Source organism: Palaemon carinicauda, chromosome 10 (genome assembly GCF_036898095.1).
Source record: "Palaemon carinicauda isolate YSFRI2023 chromosome 10, ASM3689809v2, whole genome shotgun sequence".
NCBI classification, from domain to species: domain Eukaryota; kingdom Metazoa; phylum Arthropoda; class Malacostraca; order Decapoda; family Palaemonidae; genus Palaemon; species Palaemon carinicauda.
In genome coordinates this window covers 154,544,863-154,566,896 of record NC_090734.1, presented here as the reverse complement: position 1 = coordinate 154,566,896, position 22,034 = coordinate 154,544,863, and the positions used below count along the sequence as shown (strand labels likewise).

Here is a 22,034-nt window from a genome sequence, read left to right as displayed (position 1 = left end):
TCAGGAAGAGGAGGCACGTGGGCGTGCAGGAACTCTAGATGTACGCGCAGGAGACCACGCGCGTTGCTGCGCAGGAGAAAGCTGACGAGCAAGATCGCGCTGACGAGCAGGATCACAAGGGCGAGGAGAAGTTGAGTCCTTGCCCATGTCCTGAACCGGAGTTCTAGGACGCGTGGGCGAGCGTGGGCGCACAGGGCGCGTGTCAGGAACTGGAAGCGCAGGTGCACGTTGACGAGCAGGTGATCTAGTGCGCTCAGGAGACCGTTGGCGCGCTGGGCGCGCAGCAGGAACAGGAGCATGTTCGTTGTCCTTAGGAGAGCGCTACCGAGCAGTAGGGCGTTGATCATCAGAAGAGCGCTGATGAGCAGGAGAGCGTTGGTGTGCTACTAAGCGTGAACGCGCAGGGGAATCCTGACGCGCAAGGGAAGCGCCCACACCGTGGGCAACATCCCTTTGCCCCGAAGGGACCGGTGCCCGTCGGCTGACGAGATCAGACTGCTGGCCGTCTGCACAGGAAGTCGAAGGTCTGGAAGGCGTGGGAGAACGTGAACGATCCCCGGAGAGGTCTAAGGACACGGCTGCTACAGACTGCTTCTGGCGAGGAGAGTCCCCATCGGAGGACGGAGGAGAAGACTCGAAAAGGCACCTCTTGACACCCTTATAGGGAGACGGGAGGCCCTTGCGGCGAAGCGGACGATGAGCCTTACGGCGAAGGCGGCCACGAGGGAGGTTGTAAGGATCATCAGTACTCCGAAGAGGAGTCTCAGTCAGAGTGCTCCCCCGAGGGGGAGACTTAGCCGCAGGAGAGCCCGTGGGACCCCCTTCCCCCTCCGAAGGATGTACAGAAGGGGGAGGAGAGCCTTTAGCAACGTCATCCACATCAGGAGCCGCAGAGGTTTGACCAGACTCGTTGGAAGCCTCTGCCACCACGACGTCGACGATAGACAGAGGATCTACCTCTGCTATCACCGGAGACTGCTTGACAGCGGCCCCTAACTGAATAAGGTCAAACAGGGCTTCCTTGGAGGGCAGGCCCTTAAGCCCCAAGGAACCCCAAAGCTGAAAAAGATCATCATTATACATAGAATTAACATTATCAAAATCCTCCCCCGGAGGAGGAGGGGGAACCGCCCCGCTATGGGAGGCGACGCCCTCTCCCGCACCCCGAGGTCAGGAAACAGAACTAGGCCCTGCGCTCCCACTCGGCGGCCTCTCATTAGGAGCCGGACGAGGGGGAGCTTCAGAGGAGGTTTGGGCGGCGGAAGAAGAGTCCCGAGAGCCTTCCTCCTTCAAGGCAACCCTCGAAGGAGAACGGTCTCTCTTGGACTTCTTCTTACGCCAGCGGGCAAACCTCTCCCACTGGGAGGCAGACCACTCCCTACACTTACTACATGTATTTTCCCTATCACACCGTCGGCCTCGACACTGCGGGCAAAGGGTGTGAGGATCGGTATCCACCGCAGACATGAAGGTACCGCAAGGGCGGCCGGCAATCCCAGGGCACTTGCGCATGATGAACACCAAAGGGCGAGGCCAACTTCAAACACACAAAGCTGAGAAAGAGCAAAGAAAAGATTAAGGCTGTCAAAAACGAGGACGATAGACAGACGCGTCTGCACATCGTCCGAGCCAAAAGTGAAACGAAGCAAATCACCGGTGTGTGGGGGGGGAGGGGTAGCAAGCTACTCCTTCCCCTACCCCCGTTAACTAGCGCAGGGGTAGTTTAACCCTCGTTACAATCTATTGGCTCGTCAATTTCAGCTACGCCGAAAGTAAACCCGATGTAAATAGCGTGGTTTGTATTTCGGTTACGGAACAATTAAAGTTTAATAGGCCACTGATGAATAGCAGATGCAAGGGACATTGACATTGCCCTATCAAGCAGGATAATGCCCTAGAGACTGACCATATTACATAAAATCAGCATCCAAGACCGCTCTCCACCCAAACTAGGACCTAGAAGGGCCAGGCAATGGCAGCTGATGACTAAGCAGATAGATCTCTACACATGGATGGTGAGGCTGCAGCGACCAAAGGAACTAAAGAGTTTGGGCAAGACTGGAACCCCAGTCTGGCAATCACCAGACAAGGACGCTACCAACTATTACCACAATGATAATGAAAAAAAAGTCATGTAAAACTTGAGATGGAATCATCTGACATATGGCAGACTGTAAACATGCTATGAATTGAGTTAAATTATAGACCACTCACCACTGGGCGGATATACAGCCGATAACTTACATAAAGAAATATAACCTGCTAAATAACAATGAAAGTATCACATCAATAATCTTATTTCAGGCTCAAAACGGCTATGAAACCCTCACGCAGAACATCTACGTCGTACTTTCTGGAATGTTCCAAAATTTGACAATCTATTTAGGCCATACATTCTATTCAGTTCTTTATTTAATAGATGAAAAACTGAGTTTATTAAAAATAAAGCATTAATTCTAAATCTTTACTTTGTAGATGGAAAACCAAATTTACTGGAATTAAAGTTGTATACTGTATTTGAACATGATTGTAGGTTGCACTACACACTGAAAAACAAGACGTTATTGCTAAGCAAAATTCAACGCACTATATCAAGCTCGGTAATACAATAGTATAGTACCTGACACTGTCGCCGTATCACAATGAAAGGGTGGCTTAGGAGGTTCTCGGCACATAAACTAACCAAATTGATTGAAAGTTCACCATACTTCTCCAACTGCACATCTGAGGAAGATAAGAAAACAAGATATTATTAATACTATATATAATATGCTAATTATACCTCAATGTCAAAGAACTGAAATCTACATTGAAATTGCTTAGTAGTACAGTTTTATGTAACATTATGTAGCAAAAATTAAAAGATAATTATAAGAAGGTAAATATCAGTTTTAAAAAATTGGATTAGAATATAGATATTGCATATTGCCTGTATTACTGATGTAATAATTTTCTGTTGCAGTTTTATCAAGAAACATTTTCTCCAATGAAAAGGGAAAATGGAGTTTTTATGATAAAACAAAGTTTTATGAATACTTACCTGGCAGTTATATATACATAGCTAATTATTTCTCTTTCGGCAGAATTTTTCTAAACTAGGCAACCGCCTTGTGGTGGTTGGGTGGTAACACCCATTAAAGGGTGGTAGGAGGAATCATTCCCGTTTTCTGTTCTTCAGTTCATCTATGCCCGACCTGTCTCCTGAGGGGAGGTGGGTGGGCCTTCGAATGTATATATAACTGCCAGGTAAGTATTCATAAAACTTTGTTTTATCATAAAAACTCCATTTTTATGAATAGAACTTACCTGGCAGTTATATATACATAGCTGATTAACACACTTGGAGGAGGGTGATAGACAGTAAACATCGTTGGGGAAACAACCAAAAAAGATGTAGGATAAATAAACACCTTGATTCCTTACCTGCTAAGGTAGCTGACTTCAAAGGTTCCTGCCTCTTGAGTCGCTTTCCCTTAGGAGTGTCAGCCAGGATGTGACCTGCAGTGCTGAAAACACTCAATCGAGTCTGTCAACGGGGTGAGACCAACAATCTGACTAGACTTCAGGACTACCTATTGCCCAAAATAAAAACTGCAACCTTACCAAACCAACCAGCTAACATTTGCAAAGTAGATAAAAATTATCTAACTAGACTGAGGTGACTATACACAAGTCGAAGTCCTCAGACAACCAATAAAAAATACACCAACCTATGCACAAGTAACCAAACTAAGGTTGAGGGGAGGTAGTAACTCCTCTGCCTAATACAGAAACCGTAGCCACGTATGGTCCCAAGGTATAACATTTCTCATAATCCACCCTCACCTCTCTGAGGTAATGAGAGGCGAACACAGAGTTGCTCCTCCAGAATGTCGCATCCATAATTTGACGGAGCGACATGTTCTTGCGGTAAGCAAGCGAGGTCGCAATGGCCCTCACTTCGTGAGCTTGCAATTTTAAACGTCCGAAGTGTTCCTCCTCACACAAGAGATGCGATTCTCTTATCACTTCCCTCAGGAAAAAGGACAAAGCGTTCTTGGAAAGGGGCTTCTGAGGATCTTTCACAGAACACCACAGGGAGCTAGAAGAGCCTCTCACACTTTTCGTGCGAGACAAGTAGGTCTTGAGGGCTCGTACTGGACAGAGCAGCCTCTCTTGCTCTTGACTCACTAGGTTGGTCAAGTTAGGAACCTCAAAGGTCCTCGGCCAGGGCTTAGAAGGGTTCTCGTTCTTAGCGAGAAAGTCTAATCTCAAGGCACAAACTGCCCCATTCAGATTGAAGCCTACCTGTTTTTCAATTGCATGGACTTCACTAACTCTTTTAGCTGTTGCTAAGGCCAAAAGAAAGAGGGTCTTCTTCGTAACCTCCCTAAGGGGAGCCTGTGAGATGGGCTCAAATCTCTTGGTGCACAGAAATTTAAGAACCACATCAAGGTTCCAAGAACGGGGCTTTAACCGGGTCTGCTTGGTCGTCTCAAAAGACTTCAAGAGGTCATGTAAGTCCTTATCGCGAGACAAGTCCAAGCCTCTATGCCGACAGACGGAAGAGAGCATACTTTTGTACCCCTTGATAGTGGACACAGCTAGCTTAGCGTCCTGCCTGAGGTACAACAAGAAATCCGCAATCTGGCTCACAGAGGTAGTGGATGAGGAAATCTTGAGCTTCCTACACCAAGCTCTAAAAGTCTCCCACTTGGACTGGTAGACCCTCTGCGAAGAGACCCTCCTCGCTCTGGCGATAGCTTTCGCAGCTTGCGCTGAAAAGCCTCTCGATCTGACGAGCTTCTCGATAGGCTGAAGGCAGTCAGATTGAGAGCGAGGGGGTTTTGATGATATCTCTCGAAGTGGGGTTGTCTGAGCAGATTTGGACTTGCAGGGAGGCTTCTTGGAAAGTCCATCAACAAGTCCACCACCTCCGAGAACCATTCCCTCATCGGCCAGAACGGAGCTATCAGGATCATCCGTCCCGAATCGAGGAGGGCGAATTTCCTGACTACCAGATTGATGATCTTGAACGGGGGAAAAGCATAAGTGTCCATCCCCGTCCAATCCATCAAAAAGGCGTCTACTGATATTGCCTCCTTGTCCGGAACTAGGGAGCAATAGATGGGGATCCTCTTGGATAAGTTAGAGGCGAAAAGATCGATGAGGGGTCTCCCCCACAGCCTCCAGAGACTCTGACAGACCTGTTGGTTGAGGGTCCATTCTGTGGGAAGGACCTGCCCTTTCCTGCTGAGCATGTCCGCCCTCACATTCTTCTGTCCCTGAACAAACCTCGTCAGCAAGTTTATCCTGTTCTCCTTCGCCCAAAGAAGGAGCTCTCTTGCTGTCTCGAACAGAGACAGAGAGTGAGTCCCTCCTTGCTTCCTGATGTAAGCAAGAGCTGTGGTGTTGTCTGAGTTGACCTCCACAATCTTCCCAGACACCAAGTCCTTGAAGGCCTTTAGCCCCAGAAAAATGGCCATCAGTTCCTTGTTGTTGATGTGCCATCCCAGCTGAACTCCTTCCCAATAGCCTGAGACCTCCTTGCTTCCTAGTGTTGCCCCCCAGCCTGACTCTGATGCGTCTGAAAACAACACTAGGTCTGGGTTCTTCTTGTGTAAGGAGATCCCTTCCCCTAACAAGGTTGGGTCCAGCCACCACTTCAGAAGAGTCTTGACTTCTATTGGAATGGGGAAGGAAAAGGAGTCTTCCTGCATCTTTCTGTTCCACGTCTTCGAAAGAAAGTGCTGAAGAGGCCTTAGGTGGAGTCTCCCCAGAGAGACAAACTGTTCGAGGGAGGATAGAGTCCCCAGCAAACTCATCCACTCCTTCGCTGTGCATCTCTTCTTGTCCAGGAAAGTTCTGACTTTTACAAGACACTTGGTCTGTCTTTCCTGAGAGGGAGAAGCCCGAAAAAGAACTGAATTCAGAACTATCCCCAAATAGAGAATAGTCTGATTCGGTCTGATCTGAGACTTCTCCCTGTTGATGACCAGGCCTAGATCTTGAGCCATCATAAAAGTCTTCCGTAAATCCTCCAGACATTTCTCCCTCGATCGTGAACGAATCAGCCAATCGTCCAGATAGAAGGATATCCTTATCCCCTCCTGATGCAGCCAACCTGACACATTCGCCATTACCCTGGTGAAGACTTGAGGAGCCGTGCTAAGACCGAAGCAAAGAGCTCTGAATTGGAAGCACTTGCCCTGCATTACAAATCTCAGGTACTTCCTCGAAGTCGGATGGATGGGGACATGGAAATATGCGTCTTGCAAGTCGAGGGACACCATCCAGTCCCCTGGACGTACTGAAGCCAGCACCGACTGAGTCGTCTCCATGGAGAACTTTGTCTTCTCCACAAATACGTTGAGAGCGCTGACATCCAGGACGGGTCTCCATCCACCCGAGTTCTTGGGGACCAGAAACAGGCGATTGTAAAAGCCTGGGGAGGATAGATCCCGAACCGGTTCTATCGCCCCCTTTTCTAGCATTAGGTCGACAAGGTCTACTAGGACCTTCTGTTTCCCCGGATCTGAGTACCGGGCTACTAAGGCCAACGGAGCATCTGCGAGAGGAGGTTTTTTCAGAAAGGGGATCTTGTATCCTTCCTTGATGACATAGAGGGACCAGGTGTCCGCCCCTCTCCTCTTCCAAGACTGCCAAAAACCTGACAGTCTTGCGCCTACTGTCTGGAGGAGACGAACTTCATTTTCTGGAGCGAGGTCTGAAAGAACCCCTGGTAGATCTTGGTCCTGATTCTTGCCTTCTCCCTCTAAAATCTGGTCTTGAAGTAGTCCTGCCCCCGAAAGGGCTGCTGGAATCTCCTTTCCTCCCGTTTCAAAGAAGAAGGAGGGGCTGCCAAGGGCTTACGAGCAGAACGAGATAAAAGGTCTTGGGTGGCTTTTTGGGCCAGAGAAAGCGTAATGTCATTAACCAGGAACTCGGGAAAAAGATGTTGAGAGAGGGGGGCGTAAAGAAGCTCAGACTTTTGTGCAGTGGTAACAGACCTAGAAGCAAAAGAGCAAAGCAGAGCTCTCTTCTTTAGGACCCCAGCTGAGAACAGAGCCGCCAACTCATTCGCCCCATCTCTGAGGGCCTTATCCATACAGGACATAATACTGGTAAGGTCCCTAGATCCTTCCATCTGGTCAGTTTTCCTTGCGAGAGTCCCAAGCGACCAGTCTAGGAAACTAAAAACCTCAAAGGCTCTAAAAATACCTTTGACGAGATGATCCAGCTCCGACATCGACCACATGACCTTGGCTGAGTTGAGAGCATGCCTTCTAGCAGAGTCCACTAAACCAGAGAAGTCACCCTTGGAGGAGGAAGGCACTCCCAGACCTGTAAGTTTACTTGTGAACGAAGGTTCTGGAGTGGGAGGTGAGACCTTCCGGCCTCACCAGTGGTAGCTTATACACACACACACACACACACACCCCCGGAACCCCCCCAAGCGGCGGCGCGAGCCCTAAACCACGCCCCCTTGGGCGGAGTTACCAGGGACGAGCGGGTTGACTCGGCAATGGAAGTCACATTTTTGAAGTTGTAATAGAACAAAAAATAACACAGAAGTGGTTGAGCTTACCTTGGTTGTGCAAGTTATGAAGGAATTACTGTGAAGGTGCAAATTGTTGGACATAAAGGTCTTTTTACTAGTACATTCAATCTTCTTGTGCTCTCTTGGTTGATATGAATATTGAAAGATTCCAGTTAGTTTGTTTTCTGTGGAATAATAGTGATTGTATGTGTGTGTTCTTGTATATAACCTACTCTGTTGAATTATGAAGTTGTTAGAATATTCCCTCCTAAGTACATGGTCTCCTCGGCTCACGGGGGAAGGGTTGGAGGGTGACCCAGACTTTGAGTCCGGAAGGTCTCACCTCCCACTCCAGAACCTTCGTTCACAAGTAAACTTACAGTTCTGGAGAGGGAGGTCTCAACCTTCCGGACTCACCAGTGGTAGCTAGGCAGATGCTTCAGGGGGCTTGAAGATGAAGTCCAGCGACCACAGCATCGAAAGCTCCCTGTAAGCTGAGGAGAGCATAGTAAGAGCTGAAGACAGAGTCGCTTCTCCAATTCATTCTGGACATGATTTCTTGTATAGATACTCCATTGTATAGCAGGCTTGATGAAGCTTGACCCCTTATAGAGTGGAAATTCGTTGACTGTTTAGTTGCATTTGGGTCGGCTCTGAAAATGCACTCCCTAAAAAGTTGTCTCATTTTTTGTAGAGACATTATCTTGAAGTGTTCATCTAGCCATATGTGGTCTTTCCTGTCTATGTTTCTTTCCATACAGACTTTGTTTGTGTATTCCAAATAGAAGTTCAATTGTCTGACTGGACATATTTTTGGTCTGTTAGGAAGCTTCCTAAAGCTGATCTCTATTGGCGTGTAGTTGTTCTTTTGGTTTTTGGCCATGAAGGAAGGGTGGTTCCGTAAGACAATGTGTTCTGGGGTGAAGGTGCTCCTGGAAATGCAGAGATTGTTAAATTGATTTGCTCTTAAAGGGCAAGCTAAGGCTACTAGGAACAAGGTTTTCTGTGTCAGTAGTAAGGTAGAGTTATCTCTCGTGGTGTTGAGAAACGAGATTACTTTGTCTAGATCCCAGCCAGGGAACTGGTGAGAGTTTCTAGGTTTCCTTCTATTAACTCCTGATATCATTGCTTTGACATATTTGTCTTCTGCAAGACAGTAACCTGGGAAATAACCTGACAAGATAGGACCTAAAGCTGCCCTGTAGCTCTTCAGGGTGTTGTAAGACAGTCCCTTGTCTATAAGGTGATTGAAAAATAAAATAATTGCTAACAGGGGGAATTTGTTGTCTCTTCCATACTCCTTGTGAATGAAACTTTTAAAAATGTTATATAAGTTTTCATACTTGTGCAAGGAGCTGTCCCTCAAGCTGACAGCAATTTTGGAGCAAACCTCAGGAGGAAAGACATTAGGGAGCTGGTCCTTTAAATTTTGAAGGCGATCAAAGTTGATTGGAGCTTTGCTGAGGGTGAGATACAATCCTTGAGAACTATCTGGTAGTCTTCGATCTTCACAATATATCGTTTGTGCTGCTTCGCGACTGACCTCACTAATGGAATCCATGGTTCCGTCCCCTGCGATATGGTGCAGAAAAGCATATTATTATTGCATTCTTTATAGATTTTAAAAGCTACTTTGTGTAGTAAGAATCCTGGTGGAAAGGCATAGAGAGGTGTTGATCCCTTCCAGCTAATCGTAAGTGCATTATTGCTGATGGCTTTTTGGTTTGGAAGAGATGAACAAAACTTTTTGCACTTAGTATTGAAGCCATTTGAGAACAGATCTATTTCCGGGGTGAAATTGAAGTCAGAGCAGATTAAGGAGAATAGACTGTCACTGAGGGAAGTTTCTGTGTAAATGGAACCCAGGTCCCTGGAAAGTGAGTCTGCGATGGTGTTACTTACTCCCCTGATCCATCTGGAATTTATCTGTATGTTGTGATCCTTCATGGTACTAAGTATTTTCCTGACCAGTTCATGAGCTAACTTGTTTCTGATACTACCCTGTTTCCTTAGCCAACAATTAGTAACCTTTGAATCAACATGTATTAAGACTACCTTATTGTATAACCTTGTGGTGAAGTGTTCCAAAGAATAGAAGCAAGCTAATAACTCTCTTACATTGATGTGAAGGGAGGATTCTTCATTTGTCCAAGTTCCATTTATTGAGAGCATATTACCCGCTATTACTAGTGCACCTCCCCAACCCTGGTTGGAAGCGTCAGTGAAAAGTTCTGCATCTATTTGTGGCTTTGGAATGTTAACCTCTCTGTACATTTGTCTCTGTTCCCATGGCTTAGGTATTTTTTGAAGATGTAGGGAATGATTTTGTACCCTGAATTAAAATAACTGTGGTATCTGTGGAGATATTTAAGATGGAATCTTCCCAAGCTTGTGTAGGATGCACTGAAATTTAAAGCTCCGATTAACATTTGATAGGAATGCAGGTCAGATTTAACAGAGTTGGAGAAAGCTTTGGCCAATTCGACACACTTCTCTATGTTTTTCTCACTGGGATTCATAGTTTTCTTAATCATATTATAATGCACTCCTAAAAATTCAATTCTTTGAGTCGGTTCAATTGTAGATTTTTTAAGTGAGATATTCCATCCTAAGTCTGACAAGATCTTAATGACTACCTGAATGTGATTTTTACATTTTAAATAATCTTTTGCTAATATAAGAATATCATCAAGATAATTGAATATTAAGATGTTATATGAAGTTCTAATATACTTGATCACCGTGTACATTATCTTTGAAAAAATATAAGGTGCTGTCTTTAGTCCAAAGGGTATCACAGTCCATTTGAACTTCCTTTTACCTAGTTTGAAGGTTAGAAATTTCTGGATACTTGCATGTAATGGAATGTGCCAATAAGCATCTTTTAAATCTAGTTTGCAGGCCCAAGAGTTTAGATGTAGATAGGGAAATATAGTATTGGCCTTGAGCATGGTAAAAGAAGGTTTTTTAATCATGGTGTTCAGCACCTTCATGTCAAAGATTAGTCGTACTGTTCCATCTGGTTTGAATTTATAAAATATGTGGTTGGAGTAGTAAAAGGAAGTTCTGGGGATCTGTTCTATGACACCTAGTTTTAGCAGTCTGTCACATTATCTTTCCAACATTTTACGCTTGTTAATTGAATAAAATCTATCTTTACCTGTTCTTTTTAATGACCTCTGGGCTTTAAGCTTATTATTAAACAGAATTCTCACCCCTTCATTGATAATTTTACAAGCAAAAGAGGCATTGGGAAGCTTTCTCCAACTATCAATATTCTTTAGTAATGACTTACCTATCCTATTCTCTGGGGGGCTCTGGGATGAGTTATTCATTGGGTTTGAGGCCAAAGGCAAGGTCTCTTTACTTCTATCTTGATTTATAGCATTTGGCCCAATGTCATGATGGTCTGGTGCAGAGCAAAGCTCGTTATTATCTGGTGCTGAGCAAAGCTCATTAACCACTGGTGCTGAGCAAAGCTCGTTATTAACTGGTGCTGAGCAAAGCTCATTAACTGGTGCTGAGCAAAGCTCATTGTTAACTGGTGCAGAGTAAACATCATTATCAACTGGTGCATAGAATACTGGTGCTGAAAAAATCTCTCTTTGAACTGGAGCGGAGCATGGCTCAATTTCTAGGGTCTTTCTTTTCTCTGGCTCCTGAACTATTAGCTTGTCCATTTTGTGACCTCCCCCCCCTGTACCCACCTCGCCTATTACCTCTTCTAAGCGGCTGAGACTTGAATCTAAAGTTAGGGTTACCTTTGAGGAAACTGAACCTTCTCCCCTGAAATCTGCCCACAAAGTTGAATTTCCTACCCCTGAAGTTTGCTGCCCCTCCTCTGAGGAGGGGACCCTTGTGAAAGCAGGCAGCAATGGCAGATTTTTGGTCTTCAGTTAAATTCCAAACTTCTTTAATGTCTGCTTTGATTATAAGATCTCTTATCTCTTCCTTGAGGTATCTAGGAAGTGCTCTGCTTCTGAAATTTCTTATCAAATTTTGTATGAGGTCTATGCTCCTTCTTAGGGGACCAATAATAATCTTGGACAAAAAATCAATGTCTTTTACTTTGGAGGGGTATACAATGTGTGCCAGTGCTGCATGCCCTTGAAAGGCAGAAATACTCATTTTAATATTTTCTATGTCATAAAAAAATTTTCTCTTATAGCTCTCATCAAATACCTTACCTTCAGGCCAGAAATTCAACTTTGGAGTATTAATTAATTTAAAAAAGTCTGAGAACTCCTTATTTTGACTACTAACAAAGAATTTATCCCAGTTATCACTATGGCCTTCACTGAAAGTTAATGCTACTAGTGAATTGTTCAATTGAATTTTCCCTTCTCTATGAAAAGATGGTTCAGCTTTGAAATTGGTGGAAATATATGAAGGAATGGGTTTATGGAAGGTAAGAAGGTTGAAATCCTCGTAATCACTTTCATCTCCATTATTATAAAAGGAAAAGGGGTCTAAATTTGCACTTTCAGGTAATTCAGGTGATCGTCTTGAGCGCTTAGTAGGAGGGGGAGCCTCATTCTTCTTAGCAGGTGAACCACTTCTGCCGAGATGAATGTTTAATATCAGTGAATTATTTACCATAGATTAATTCAAATGTTTGTTCAACAGGTATAGTAAATATGGACAGCAGCGGACCTAGAAGGCTGAAGTCAGGCAATGGGGTTCACGACTCAAATAGCCCTCTTAGGTTAATTCAGTGCCATATTTGAGTGAATGATAAGTTTATATGTTATTATTAATAATCTAGACCTGCCTCATATGTAACCCTTATCAGATCGCCCCCCAGGGCCTAGGCTAGTGTCGATAGGTTTAAAGCGAGAAATGTAAACTCAAACTTACCTGTGGTCTAGCCTACTGCCTATTAAGCTGCGTGCTTTGATGTGTCAGGCAAGCAATTAGTTTTGTATACCTAATTATAATTTTGTTATATAAATAAATTGGAGTATTTAGTTTGTTTACTCCAATTATTCGTGTTGTAATCATGCACATGCTTTGCTTAAGCTACTTACGCTATGTTCGGGAATGCCTGCTCTAAGCATTCAAATCATAACAAACTTACGTATGGGGGCCGCCATTTGCATTTGTGACGTCATTAGTCTAAATCAGCTGCTTTCCATATGACGTTTTCGTTGTAAACAGAATTTAAAACCTTACCTTTTCTGAATGATTTTCATGAGTGTTTGATTCTGTTGGAGTAACATATTTACGATATTAGAATTAGAAGGCATATCACTTCCTGCAGTCGATTGTGTTCGTTTTTCGTTACTGATTTCGTTCTCCCCTTCGCTGGAGTCTTCGCTAAGCCGATGCACCTCCACGGAAGTAAGAATTTGCCTAGCCATAATTAAGCCGAGGGCTGAGATATTACTCTGGTTGCTGAGTGCAGAATAATGAAAACCGGCAAATATATGTTGGGAGCAGCGGGAGGGAAAAGAGGAGAACGTTCTATGCCGAAGTCAACTTCAGAAATGTGACTTCCATTGCCGAGTCAACCCGCTTGTCCCTGGTAACTCCGCCCAAGGGGGCGTGGTTTAGGGCTCGCGCCGCCGCTTGGGGGGTTCTGGGGGGGGGGGGGGGTGTATAAGCTACCACTGGTGAGTCCGGAAGGTTGAGACCTCCCTCTCCAGAACCAAAGGTTCTCCAGTTGCATACCACATACCCGCTCTTGAAGCAAGACGAGCTGGTGGAAACGAGAAGGAAGTCTTAACTGCTTGTCTCCACTCCTTCATCCAGTCATCAATCTTCGTGAGAGCCTTCTTTGCGGAGATAGACAGTTTCTTCTTGATGAAGGCCGACTGTTTCTTGGCCTTCTTTCGGTTAAATTGGGACTGAGGAGATTGAGGGGCAGCAGGTTGGAATTCCTCTCCAAAAAGTTCAAGAAGAGAGCGAGAGAGAACTTTGTAATCTCCCGCAGCGTCGGCAGGATTATCATCGTCATCAGAAACATCCTCGAGGTCCTGATCCACATCTGCAATATCCTTCGAAAGAGAAGGATCCTTAGAACCCGACAAGGGCAAATCAAAGGCATCATCCTGCAAAAGACGGGTTGCATCCTGGAGTCCCGCGCTAGAAGAATCCTTGGGACGAGAGGCAGTATCGTCCTGAAGAGGCAGGGAGGTATCGCCCTGGGACCGAGAACGAGAGGCAGAGTCGTTCTGATGTCGAGAGCGAGAGGCGGTATCGTCGTGGCGGCGAGAACGAGAGGTGGTATCGTCGTGGCGGCGAGAACGAGAGGCGGTATCGTCGTGGCGTCAAGAACTAGGATCGATATCGTCGTGGCGTCGTGAACGAGAGGAGGTATCGTCGTGGCGAAGCGAACGAGAGGAGGTATCGTCGTGGCGAAGCGAACGAGAGGAGGTATCGTCGTGGCGAAGCGAACGAGAGGAGGTATCGTCGTGGCGAAGCGAACGAGAGGAGGTATCGTGCTGGTATCGTGAACGGGAGGCGGTATTGTCTTGGCATCAAGAACGAGAAGCAGCATCGTTCGATAAGGTATCGTCCCGGTATCGAGAACGAGAAACCGTATCGCCCTGGTATCGCGAAGAAGTATCGCCTGGCGAGAGCACACATTCCTCATCCTGGCGTAGAGAGGGAGAAGTTTTCTTTAAAGAAGAACTCCGTTCTCTCTTAGAAGCAGACTTCTTAATCGGTAACGAGTCGTCTTTACGTCTGTCAGACTGGGCGTGAGGGCGGCTAAAGGCTTGCACTAAAGTCAAAAGTTGTTCCTGCATGACAGACATAAAGGATTTAGCAACATCAGCTGGGTCTTGCGGCCCCGAAGGGGGGGGGGGGGGGGGGCTGACGAATAACACTCGTAGAAGGGGAAGGATCTTCGGCAGTAGGCTTCGCCCTTTTCACAGGCACGGAGTCGAAATCATCCTCCGACGGACAAGGTTCATAACTGCTAGAACCAGGAAAGTAAGAACGAGACCGTTCGTCGCGGTTCCATCTCCTCTTAGTAGGTCATGAAGCTTCAAACTTCCATTTACGTCTGGACGAATTCGGAGAAGAAAACAACACATCCGACACATCTTTCCCGTGACGGTCAAGAGCAGCCTGGGAATCGACAACAGGACTGTCTGAGGCGACGGCTGACCGAGGGTACGTACCTCTCACCCCCTTTCGGTCATTGACGTACCTCCTCCCTTGGTCCTGGGAGCTTGGTAGAGGTCTAGGCCTAGGGGTATGACAGATTCGGTCAGTCGCCACCTCCACTGCACTAACACAAGCACTTTCACTTTCCTTACCTTTAAAGGCCTCCAGTTGTTCTTTAATGGCCTTCAACTCGGCCGCCAGGCTAGCTTACCGAGGGTCATCCGTACATACGGAACCTGTAGGAGGTGCAGGAGTTACTACCTCAAGGGAAGGATCAACTTCCAAAGAGGAATCAATTATAGGTTCAATAGATATATCTACGCTAAGTTCGTCTGCCTTACCACTAACAGACTTAGACTTAGACCTAGAAGCTCTCCTAACTCTATCGAGCTCTAGCTTACGCACATAGCGCTTCATAATTAACCAATCTTTCTCATCCAAAACCTTACATTCCCCGCACCTATTATCAAGGGCACAAACAAAACCCCTACAATTAGAACAAACGGTGTGAGGGTCTACCGCCATTTTCGGTAGTCTCACCTTACATTCCTCATTCGCACAGATACGGTAATGACTCTTTTCACTCATAATGAAAAACAGCAAAAAAGCTAAGAGAAAACAAAATACACGATCGCCAAAACCCCAAATCAGAGTACTTCACCAAAAAAGCAGACTGGTACACCGAGCAGGGAAAGCGAAGAAAAACTCTTAATGACGGACCAACGTTTTGTCGATCCGGCCGGCAGAGATGAACTGAAGAACAGAAAACGGAAATGATTCCTCCTACCACCCTTTAACGGGTGTTACCACCCAACCACCACAAGGCGGTTGCCTAGTTTAGAAAAATTCTGCCGAAATAGAGATAATTAGCTATGTATATATAACTGCCAGGTAAGTTCTATTCATAAAACTAAAATTTACAATTAAGCGAAGTAAATTATGCATAGAAGATCAATCATCCACGAGTGGTAGAGCAAAATCTACTGAAGAAAACCAAAGGAGATATCTAGGCTGTAGCAACAAGAAAGATTGGGAACAGAATGCTGCTATGAAACTATGTTCTTTCTTACACAAACTAGTCATTTTAATGAGGCTACCCAAGTTTCAAATAATACCATCATATCTGGGGTGTTTTCCTTTCTCAGTTACCAAATCTGTCCTATCAAAGGCTTTCATTAAATCAATAGTTACACCTTTGCTTCTTTTCTATACACTGTACAGTACTGTATATGCTTTCCCTTAGCAGAACTAAAACATCTAATATTCAATCTGTGATAATTAACAACCCTCAGACTTATGAGTTCAATCGTTTCTTTCCCATTACGAGTTTCTTATTCCTGTAATATTCCATTTTAAATATTTAACTTAGCCGGTGAATATATAATAGCTGCAACTCTGCGGCTCGACAGAAAACACACTCAAAAAACTCGCGAGCGATTGCTATGAAGGTTGCGGGTGTGCCCACCAGCGCCAACTGTCGGCCAGATACCACTCTTGCATGTAAACAAACCCTTCAATTCTTCTCTGTCGACGTTGACGACAAGACGTATCAATACTCGCTGTAGAACCTGGAGTTTTCTCAACATATTTGGTGAAGTACTTCATTTTGGTTTGAGCTTTCGCAGTGCAGGTGTTTTATCTTCATCTTAAATCTTGAACTCGTTTTTGGATAGATTTAATTTTTGATGACAAGAGAGAGAGTATGGACTTTCTTTGACTTTTAAATGGCCGACCCTTCCCTTAGAAGGAAGTGTGTTTTAGGCTTTTAGCAATTATCTTATCACGTTATAAATTAATTATAGATTTTCCTCTATATATTTTATATCTCAACCGCCTTTATTAGGCCTCTTCGATTAGCTTTCCATTTATAATAAACATCAAAATAAATTTTAATGATTTGTTTACATGCGACCTTTCCTGAGAGTAGGCGGTCCTAACTTGGAAACCGAAGTTAAACAACGTTGAGCCCTTTTCAATCGTAAATAACTTTCACAGAGCTAATGAATTAAATGAAATATTTTTAGTAAATATTTTATGATAGTTTTTTTTTTTTTCTTTGAATAGTCTTCGTACTGTTTCAAAGATGAACTAACGTTTAGTTTATTTATGCTACGCAGTTTGCGCTCTATCGTTATGATAGAGAGAGAGAGTATCACGGTTTCACTTTGCAGAAAGAGTAAATCGATTCTGACGTTTTGTTCTTTTTTCTTTCAAAGCTTAAATGTTTTAAAGACTATTTTAAAGGAACTTTTAATTGAAAAACCTTTCAGTTTTTTCCTTTGGTCAAATAACCTGTTTATTGACGAAAGGTAAGTGGGCTCTTCTCTTCGGTGCGAAATCAAGAGAGAGAGAGAGAGAGAGAGAGAGAGAGAGAGAGAGAGAGAGAGAGAGAGAGAGAGAGAGAGAGAGAGAGAGAGAGAGAGAGAGAGAGAGAGAGAAAATTCCGATCTTTATCTCGTCCCAAGCGAGTAACGATGTTCTCGAGTTACTCTCGTCCCTAGTCTCTGTACGGGGAGAAAGGATAAAACGTTTTTAGTTTTTATTCTCGTCCCAAGGCACTGTACGGTGAGAGATTGAAAACGTAGTTTTGAATGAACTAGTGTTTAGTCTCTTCCCCAGCCACTGATTTTTTTATCTTAAAATATGTTTACTGTTTTTTGCTGGTATTAATGTGCTTACATTATACGACTGATTTCGCAATTACAACCTTTTGATGAGGGTAGAATTGCGTGCTTCAGGTAGAAATCAGTTTTATTCATACCTAATGTGAATTGTTAAAAAATTCGATTTCAGTGAAATAAGTGCAAAACAAAATCGTAGTGATAAAGTGATATTGCGCAAAGTGTTATCAGTGTTGCGACCGAGGGTTCGTCTGTTCGTGCCTGTCGTTCGCCTAGTCCGGGACCTCTTGCAAGCTCCCAAGCCCAGGGGAGAAGTAATGTCGTACGACTTATGGGTTCGAGAGGCCTTGATCAGCGAACAGACGTTCCCTCTATGGTATCAGGTGTATCTTACCAAGATCTCCCCTACCATAAGGCGAGAGAGACGTTTTTCTCCTCGTCATCCGAAGGCTTTTCGCATAAGAAACCTGAAACAAGGTTTCGAGGCCCTTAAGCGAAAGTCAGTCCTTTCAGGACAGGTCCAGCGTCCTGGTTTTAACTATTAGGACAGCTCTGACCCTATGCAGTCATCGGAAGACTGCTCGCCGCCTAACAAAAGCGTAACACAGACTCCGAGAGTCTTTTTGTAGGCAAGGTTTTGCGGTCACAGACGTTACCCTCGTCTCTTACCGCAACCATTCCCGTTGATCCTAAATGGGTTGTACGGCAAGACATGCAGAATAAGCTTGCCTCCCTTATGGAAGACTATTCTGCCGATAAGTCCGTTGAGCCTAGCCGTTTATCTCATCGAGATCCTGGCCTTCAGCCACCTTAATGTTCCTTTGTGCGTCCTGTTGACGTTGGCGTAGCCAAGTCACGTCAGTCAGGTTGTTTAGAACCACACTCGATGCGGTCTCATGTGGATTTTCAGCCACATTTGGACGTTAGGCCACTTGCTGATGCTCCTATTGACGTTCAGGACGTTCGCCAACAATCGGAGTTGACTTGTTTTGACGCTGAGCGTCAACCTCCGCATTCTAGAGTTGTTTTGACTGCTCAGTCTAGGCGGTCAAAGCAGTCTCGAGTGGACGCTGTGCGTCCTCACGCACCTGTTGTTGTTGACAGTTCACAGACTGTCAAGCAGTTACATGACGTTGCGTCCTGGTCCGCTACTAATGCACCAGTGCGTGTGGACTCTGCTTGTAAAGCATTGCCACCACGATAGGTCTCTCCCTTGCTTGAGACTCGGCTATTGTCGGACAAGGTTCCTTCAGATGAGGAAGTTGCTGTTCCCCCTCCTACTGATATTCCCTTGAGGACTCTGTCAGACGGAGAGGAGCCTAAAGCTGCTTAGCCCTCTATGGACTTTAAATAAATCATGCTGATTTTTAAGGATCTTTGTACGGATCTTTTTGTAACTGCTGCTCCTCGTTCGCCTAAACGTCAGAGCTTACACTAGGCCTAGCTACTTCGAAGCCGTTGTTTTATAAGCTAGTGCTCTCTCGCTCTTCTAAGAGAGCTTTACGTTTGCTAGGCGACTGGTTTATCACCAGGAGGAGTTTGGGTGAGACAGCCTTTGCTTTCCCTTCTTTTAAACTGGCTTATAGAGCGAGAGTCTGATATGACACGAGAGAAGTTCTCGGCTTGGGAGTTCCTGCCTCTGCCCAGATAGACTTCTCAAACCTCATAGACTCTCCCTGGCGCCTGGCCATGAGACGCTCCAAGATTTTACAGGTCGACTTCACAGCTATTTTCGAGCCTTTGAAGTTTTGCTGTACAATTATGTCATGCATAAACAAGGCTTTCAGGGATGGCTCCAATGATCTGACAGCCACGTTCTCTGCAGGAACAAGTCCCTCAGGGATGGCTCCAATGATTTGGCAGCCATGTTCACTGCAGGAGTACGTAAGAGGCAAGTGCGCTCAATGTGTTCATTGTCAAGACAAACTTCACGATGAAGTCTACCAGGCTGTCTTGACAGCATTTATGGAAGGTGACTGGATGGTCTCTCTCGACCTTCAGGAGGCATACTTCCACATTCCTATACACCCGGATTCCCAACCGTTTCTGAGGTTTGTTTACAGGAATGTGGGGTACCAGTTTCGAGCCCTGTGCTTTGGCCTCAGTCCTGCGCCTCTCGTGTTTACGAGGCTCATGAGGAATGTGGCAAAATCCCTCCATCTATCGGGGATCCGAGCCTCCCTGTACTTGGACGACTGGCTTCTCAGAGCATCGTCCAGTCTTCGCTGTCTGCAGGATCTACATTGGACGTTGAGTCTGGCCAGGGAGTTGGGACTTTTGGTCAACCTAAAAGTCCCAACTGATCCCATCCCAGATTATTCTATATTTGGGGATGGAGATTCGCAGTCAAGCCCTGCTCGAAGTCCAACTAATGCTGAAACGAAACGTTTATTCAGTCAGGAGTTGGAACAGTCTCGTAGGGACTCTCTCATCCCTGGAGCAGTTTGTCTCACTAGGGAGACTACACCTTCTGCCTCTCCGGTTCCATCTAGCCTCTCACTGGAACTAGGACAAGACATTAGAGACGGTATCATTCCCAGTCTCCGAACCAGTAAAGGCATGCCTGAAATGGTGGGACAGCAATATCAGTCTGAGAGAGGGACTATCCCTAGCAGTCAAGAACCCAAACCACGTGTTGTCCTCAGATGCGTCGGATTTGGGTTGGGGTGCGACCCTGGACGGTCGGGAATGCTCGGGTCTGTGGACCTCAAGTCAGAAGAGCATGCACATCAACGGCAAGGAGCTATTAGCAGTCCACTTGGCCTTGATGATATTAGAAAGCTTCTTCGAAACTTAGTGGTAGAGGCAACTCAGACAACACCACAACTTTGGCGTACATCTCCAAGCAAGGAGGCACACACTCCTTCACGCTGCTCGAGATCGCAAGGGACCTTCTCTTATGGTCAAGAATTCGAGGCATCTCCCTGTTGACGAGATTCATCCAGGGGGACTTGAACGTCTTGGCAGACTGTCTCAGTCGGAGGGGTCAGGTGATACCCACGGAATGGACCCTCCACAAGGACGTGGACAAGAGTCTTTGGGCTACTTGGGGTCAACCCACCATAGACCTCTTTGCCTCCTCGTTGACCAAAAGGTTACCAATCTATTGCTCTCCAGTCCTAGATACAGAAGCAATCTACATAGACGCGTTTCTACTGGATTGGTCTTTTCTGGACTTATATGCATTCCCACCATTCAAGATAGTCAACAAGGTACTGCAGAAGTTCGCCTCTCACGAAGGGACAAGGTTGACGTTGGTTGCTACCCTCTGGCCCGCGAGAGAGTGGTGCACCGAGGTACTTCAATGGCTGGTAGACTTTCCAAGAAGTCTTCCTCTAACGGTAGATCTGTTACGTCAGCCCCACGTAAAGAATGTCCATCAAAGCCTCCCCGCTCTTCGTCTGACTTCCTTCAGACTATCGAAAGACTCTCAAGAGCTAGAGGCTTTTCGAAGGAGGCAGCCAGTGCGATTGCAAGAGCTAGGAGAGCTTCTACCATTAGAGTATACCAGTCAAAGTGGGAAGTCTTTCGAGACTGGTGCAAGTCAGCATCTGTGTCCTCGTCCAGTACCTCTGTAGCCCAATTCGCAGATTTTCTTTTACATCTGAGAAAGGTTCACTCCCTTTCAGCTCCCACGATTAAGGGCTACAGGAGCATGTTGGCTTCGGTCTTTCGACATAGAGGCTTAGATCTTTCCAACAATAAAGATCTCCAAGATCTCCTTAAGTCTTTCGAGACCTCTAAGGAACGCCGTTTGGCAACTCCTGGATGGAACTTAGACGTGGTCCTAAGGTTCCTCATGTCAGACAGGTTTGAGCCATTACATTCAGCCTCCCTGAAGGATCTCACCCTCAAGACACTTTTCCTAGTGTGCTTGGCTTCGGCTAAAAGGGTCAGTGAACTTCATGCCTTCAGTAAGAACATCGGCTTTTCTACAGAAAAAAACCACTTGTTCACTTCAACTTGGTTTCCTGGCCAAAAATGAACTGCCTTCTCGTCCTTGGCCTAAATCTTTTGATATTCCTTGCTTATCAGAGATCGTAGGCAACGAACTGGAAAGAGTATTATGTCCTGTTAGAGCTCTTAAGTTCGATTTAGCTCGTACTAAGTCATTACGAGGGAAATCTGAGGCATTATGGTGCTCAGTTAAGAAACCATCATTGCCTATGTCAAAGAATGCTTTGTCATATTTTATCAGATTTTTTTAATACGAGAAGCTCATTCTCACTTGAATGAGAAAGACCGATGTTTGCTTAAGGTTAAGACACACGAAGTTAGAGATATAGCAACCTCCGTGGCCTTCAAGCAAAATAAATTTCTGCAAAGTATTATGGACGCGACTTTTTGGAGAAGCAAATCAGTGTTCGTGTCATTTTACTTAAAAGATGTCCAGACTCTTTACGAGGACTGCTACACACTGGGTCCATTCGTTGCAGCGAGTGCAGTAGTGGGTGAGGGTTCTACCACTACACTTCCCTAATTCCAATATCCTTTTAATCTGTCTCTTGAAATGTTTTTAATATTGTTTTATGGGTTGTTCGGAAGGCTAAGAAGCCTTTCGCATCCTGGTTGATTTGGCAGGTGGTCAAAGTCATTTCTTGAGAGCGCCCAGATTAGGGGTTTGATGAGGTCCTGTTGTATGGGTTGCAACCCTTGATACTTCAGCTCCTGGGAGTCTTTCAGCATCCTAAGAGGATCACTGGGCTCCGTGAGGAAGACAGACTTACAAGGCAGAGTAATCGTCTAAGTCAACTTCCTTACCAGGTACCTATATATTTTGG

The 22,034-nt window shown here is 45.4% G+C and overlaps 1 protein-coding gene across 3 annotated transcripts in view; it reads right to left on the bottom strand.

The window, feature by feature from the left end:
- The window catches only part of LOC137648884 (mitochondrial outer membrane protein SLC25A46-like), a 137,218-nt gene that overhangs the window by 95,055 nt on the left and 20,129 nt on the right, over positions 1 to 22,034 (bottom strand). For all 3 annotated transcript variants that reach the window (XM_068382060.1, XM_068382061.1, XM_068382062.1), the window contains exon 3: positions 2,621 to 2,724. In XM_068382060.1, coding sequence (XP_068238161.1) covers positions 2,621 to 2,724 — 104 coding nt within the window. The remainder of the gene's footprint in view (positions 1 to 2,620; positions 2,725 to 22,034) is intronic.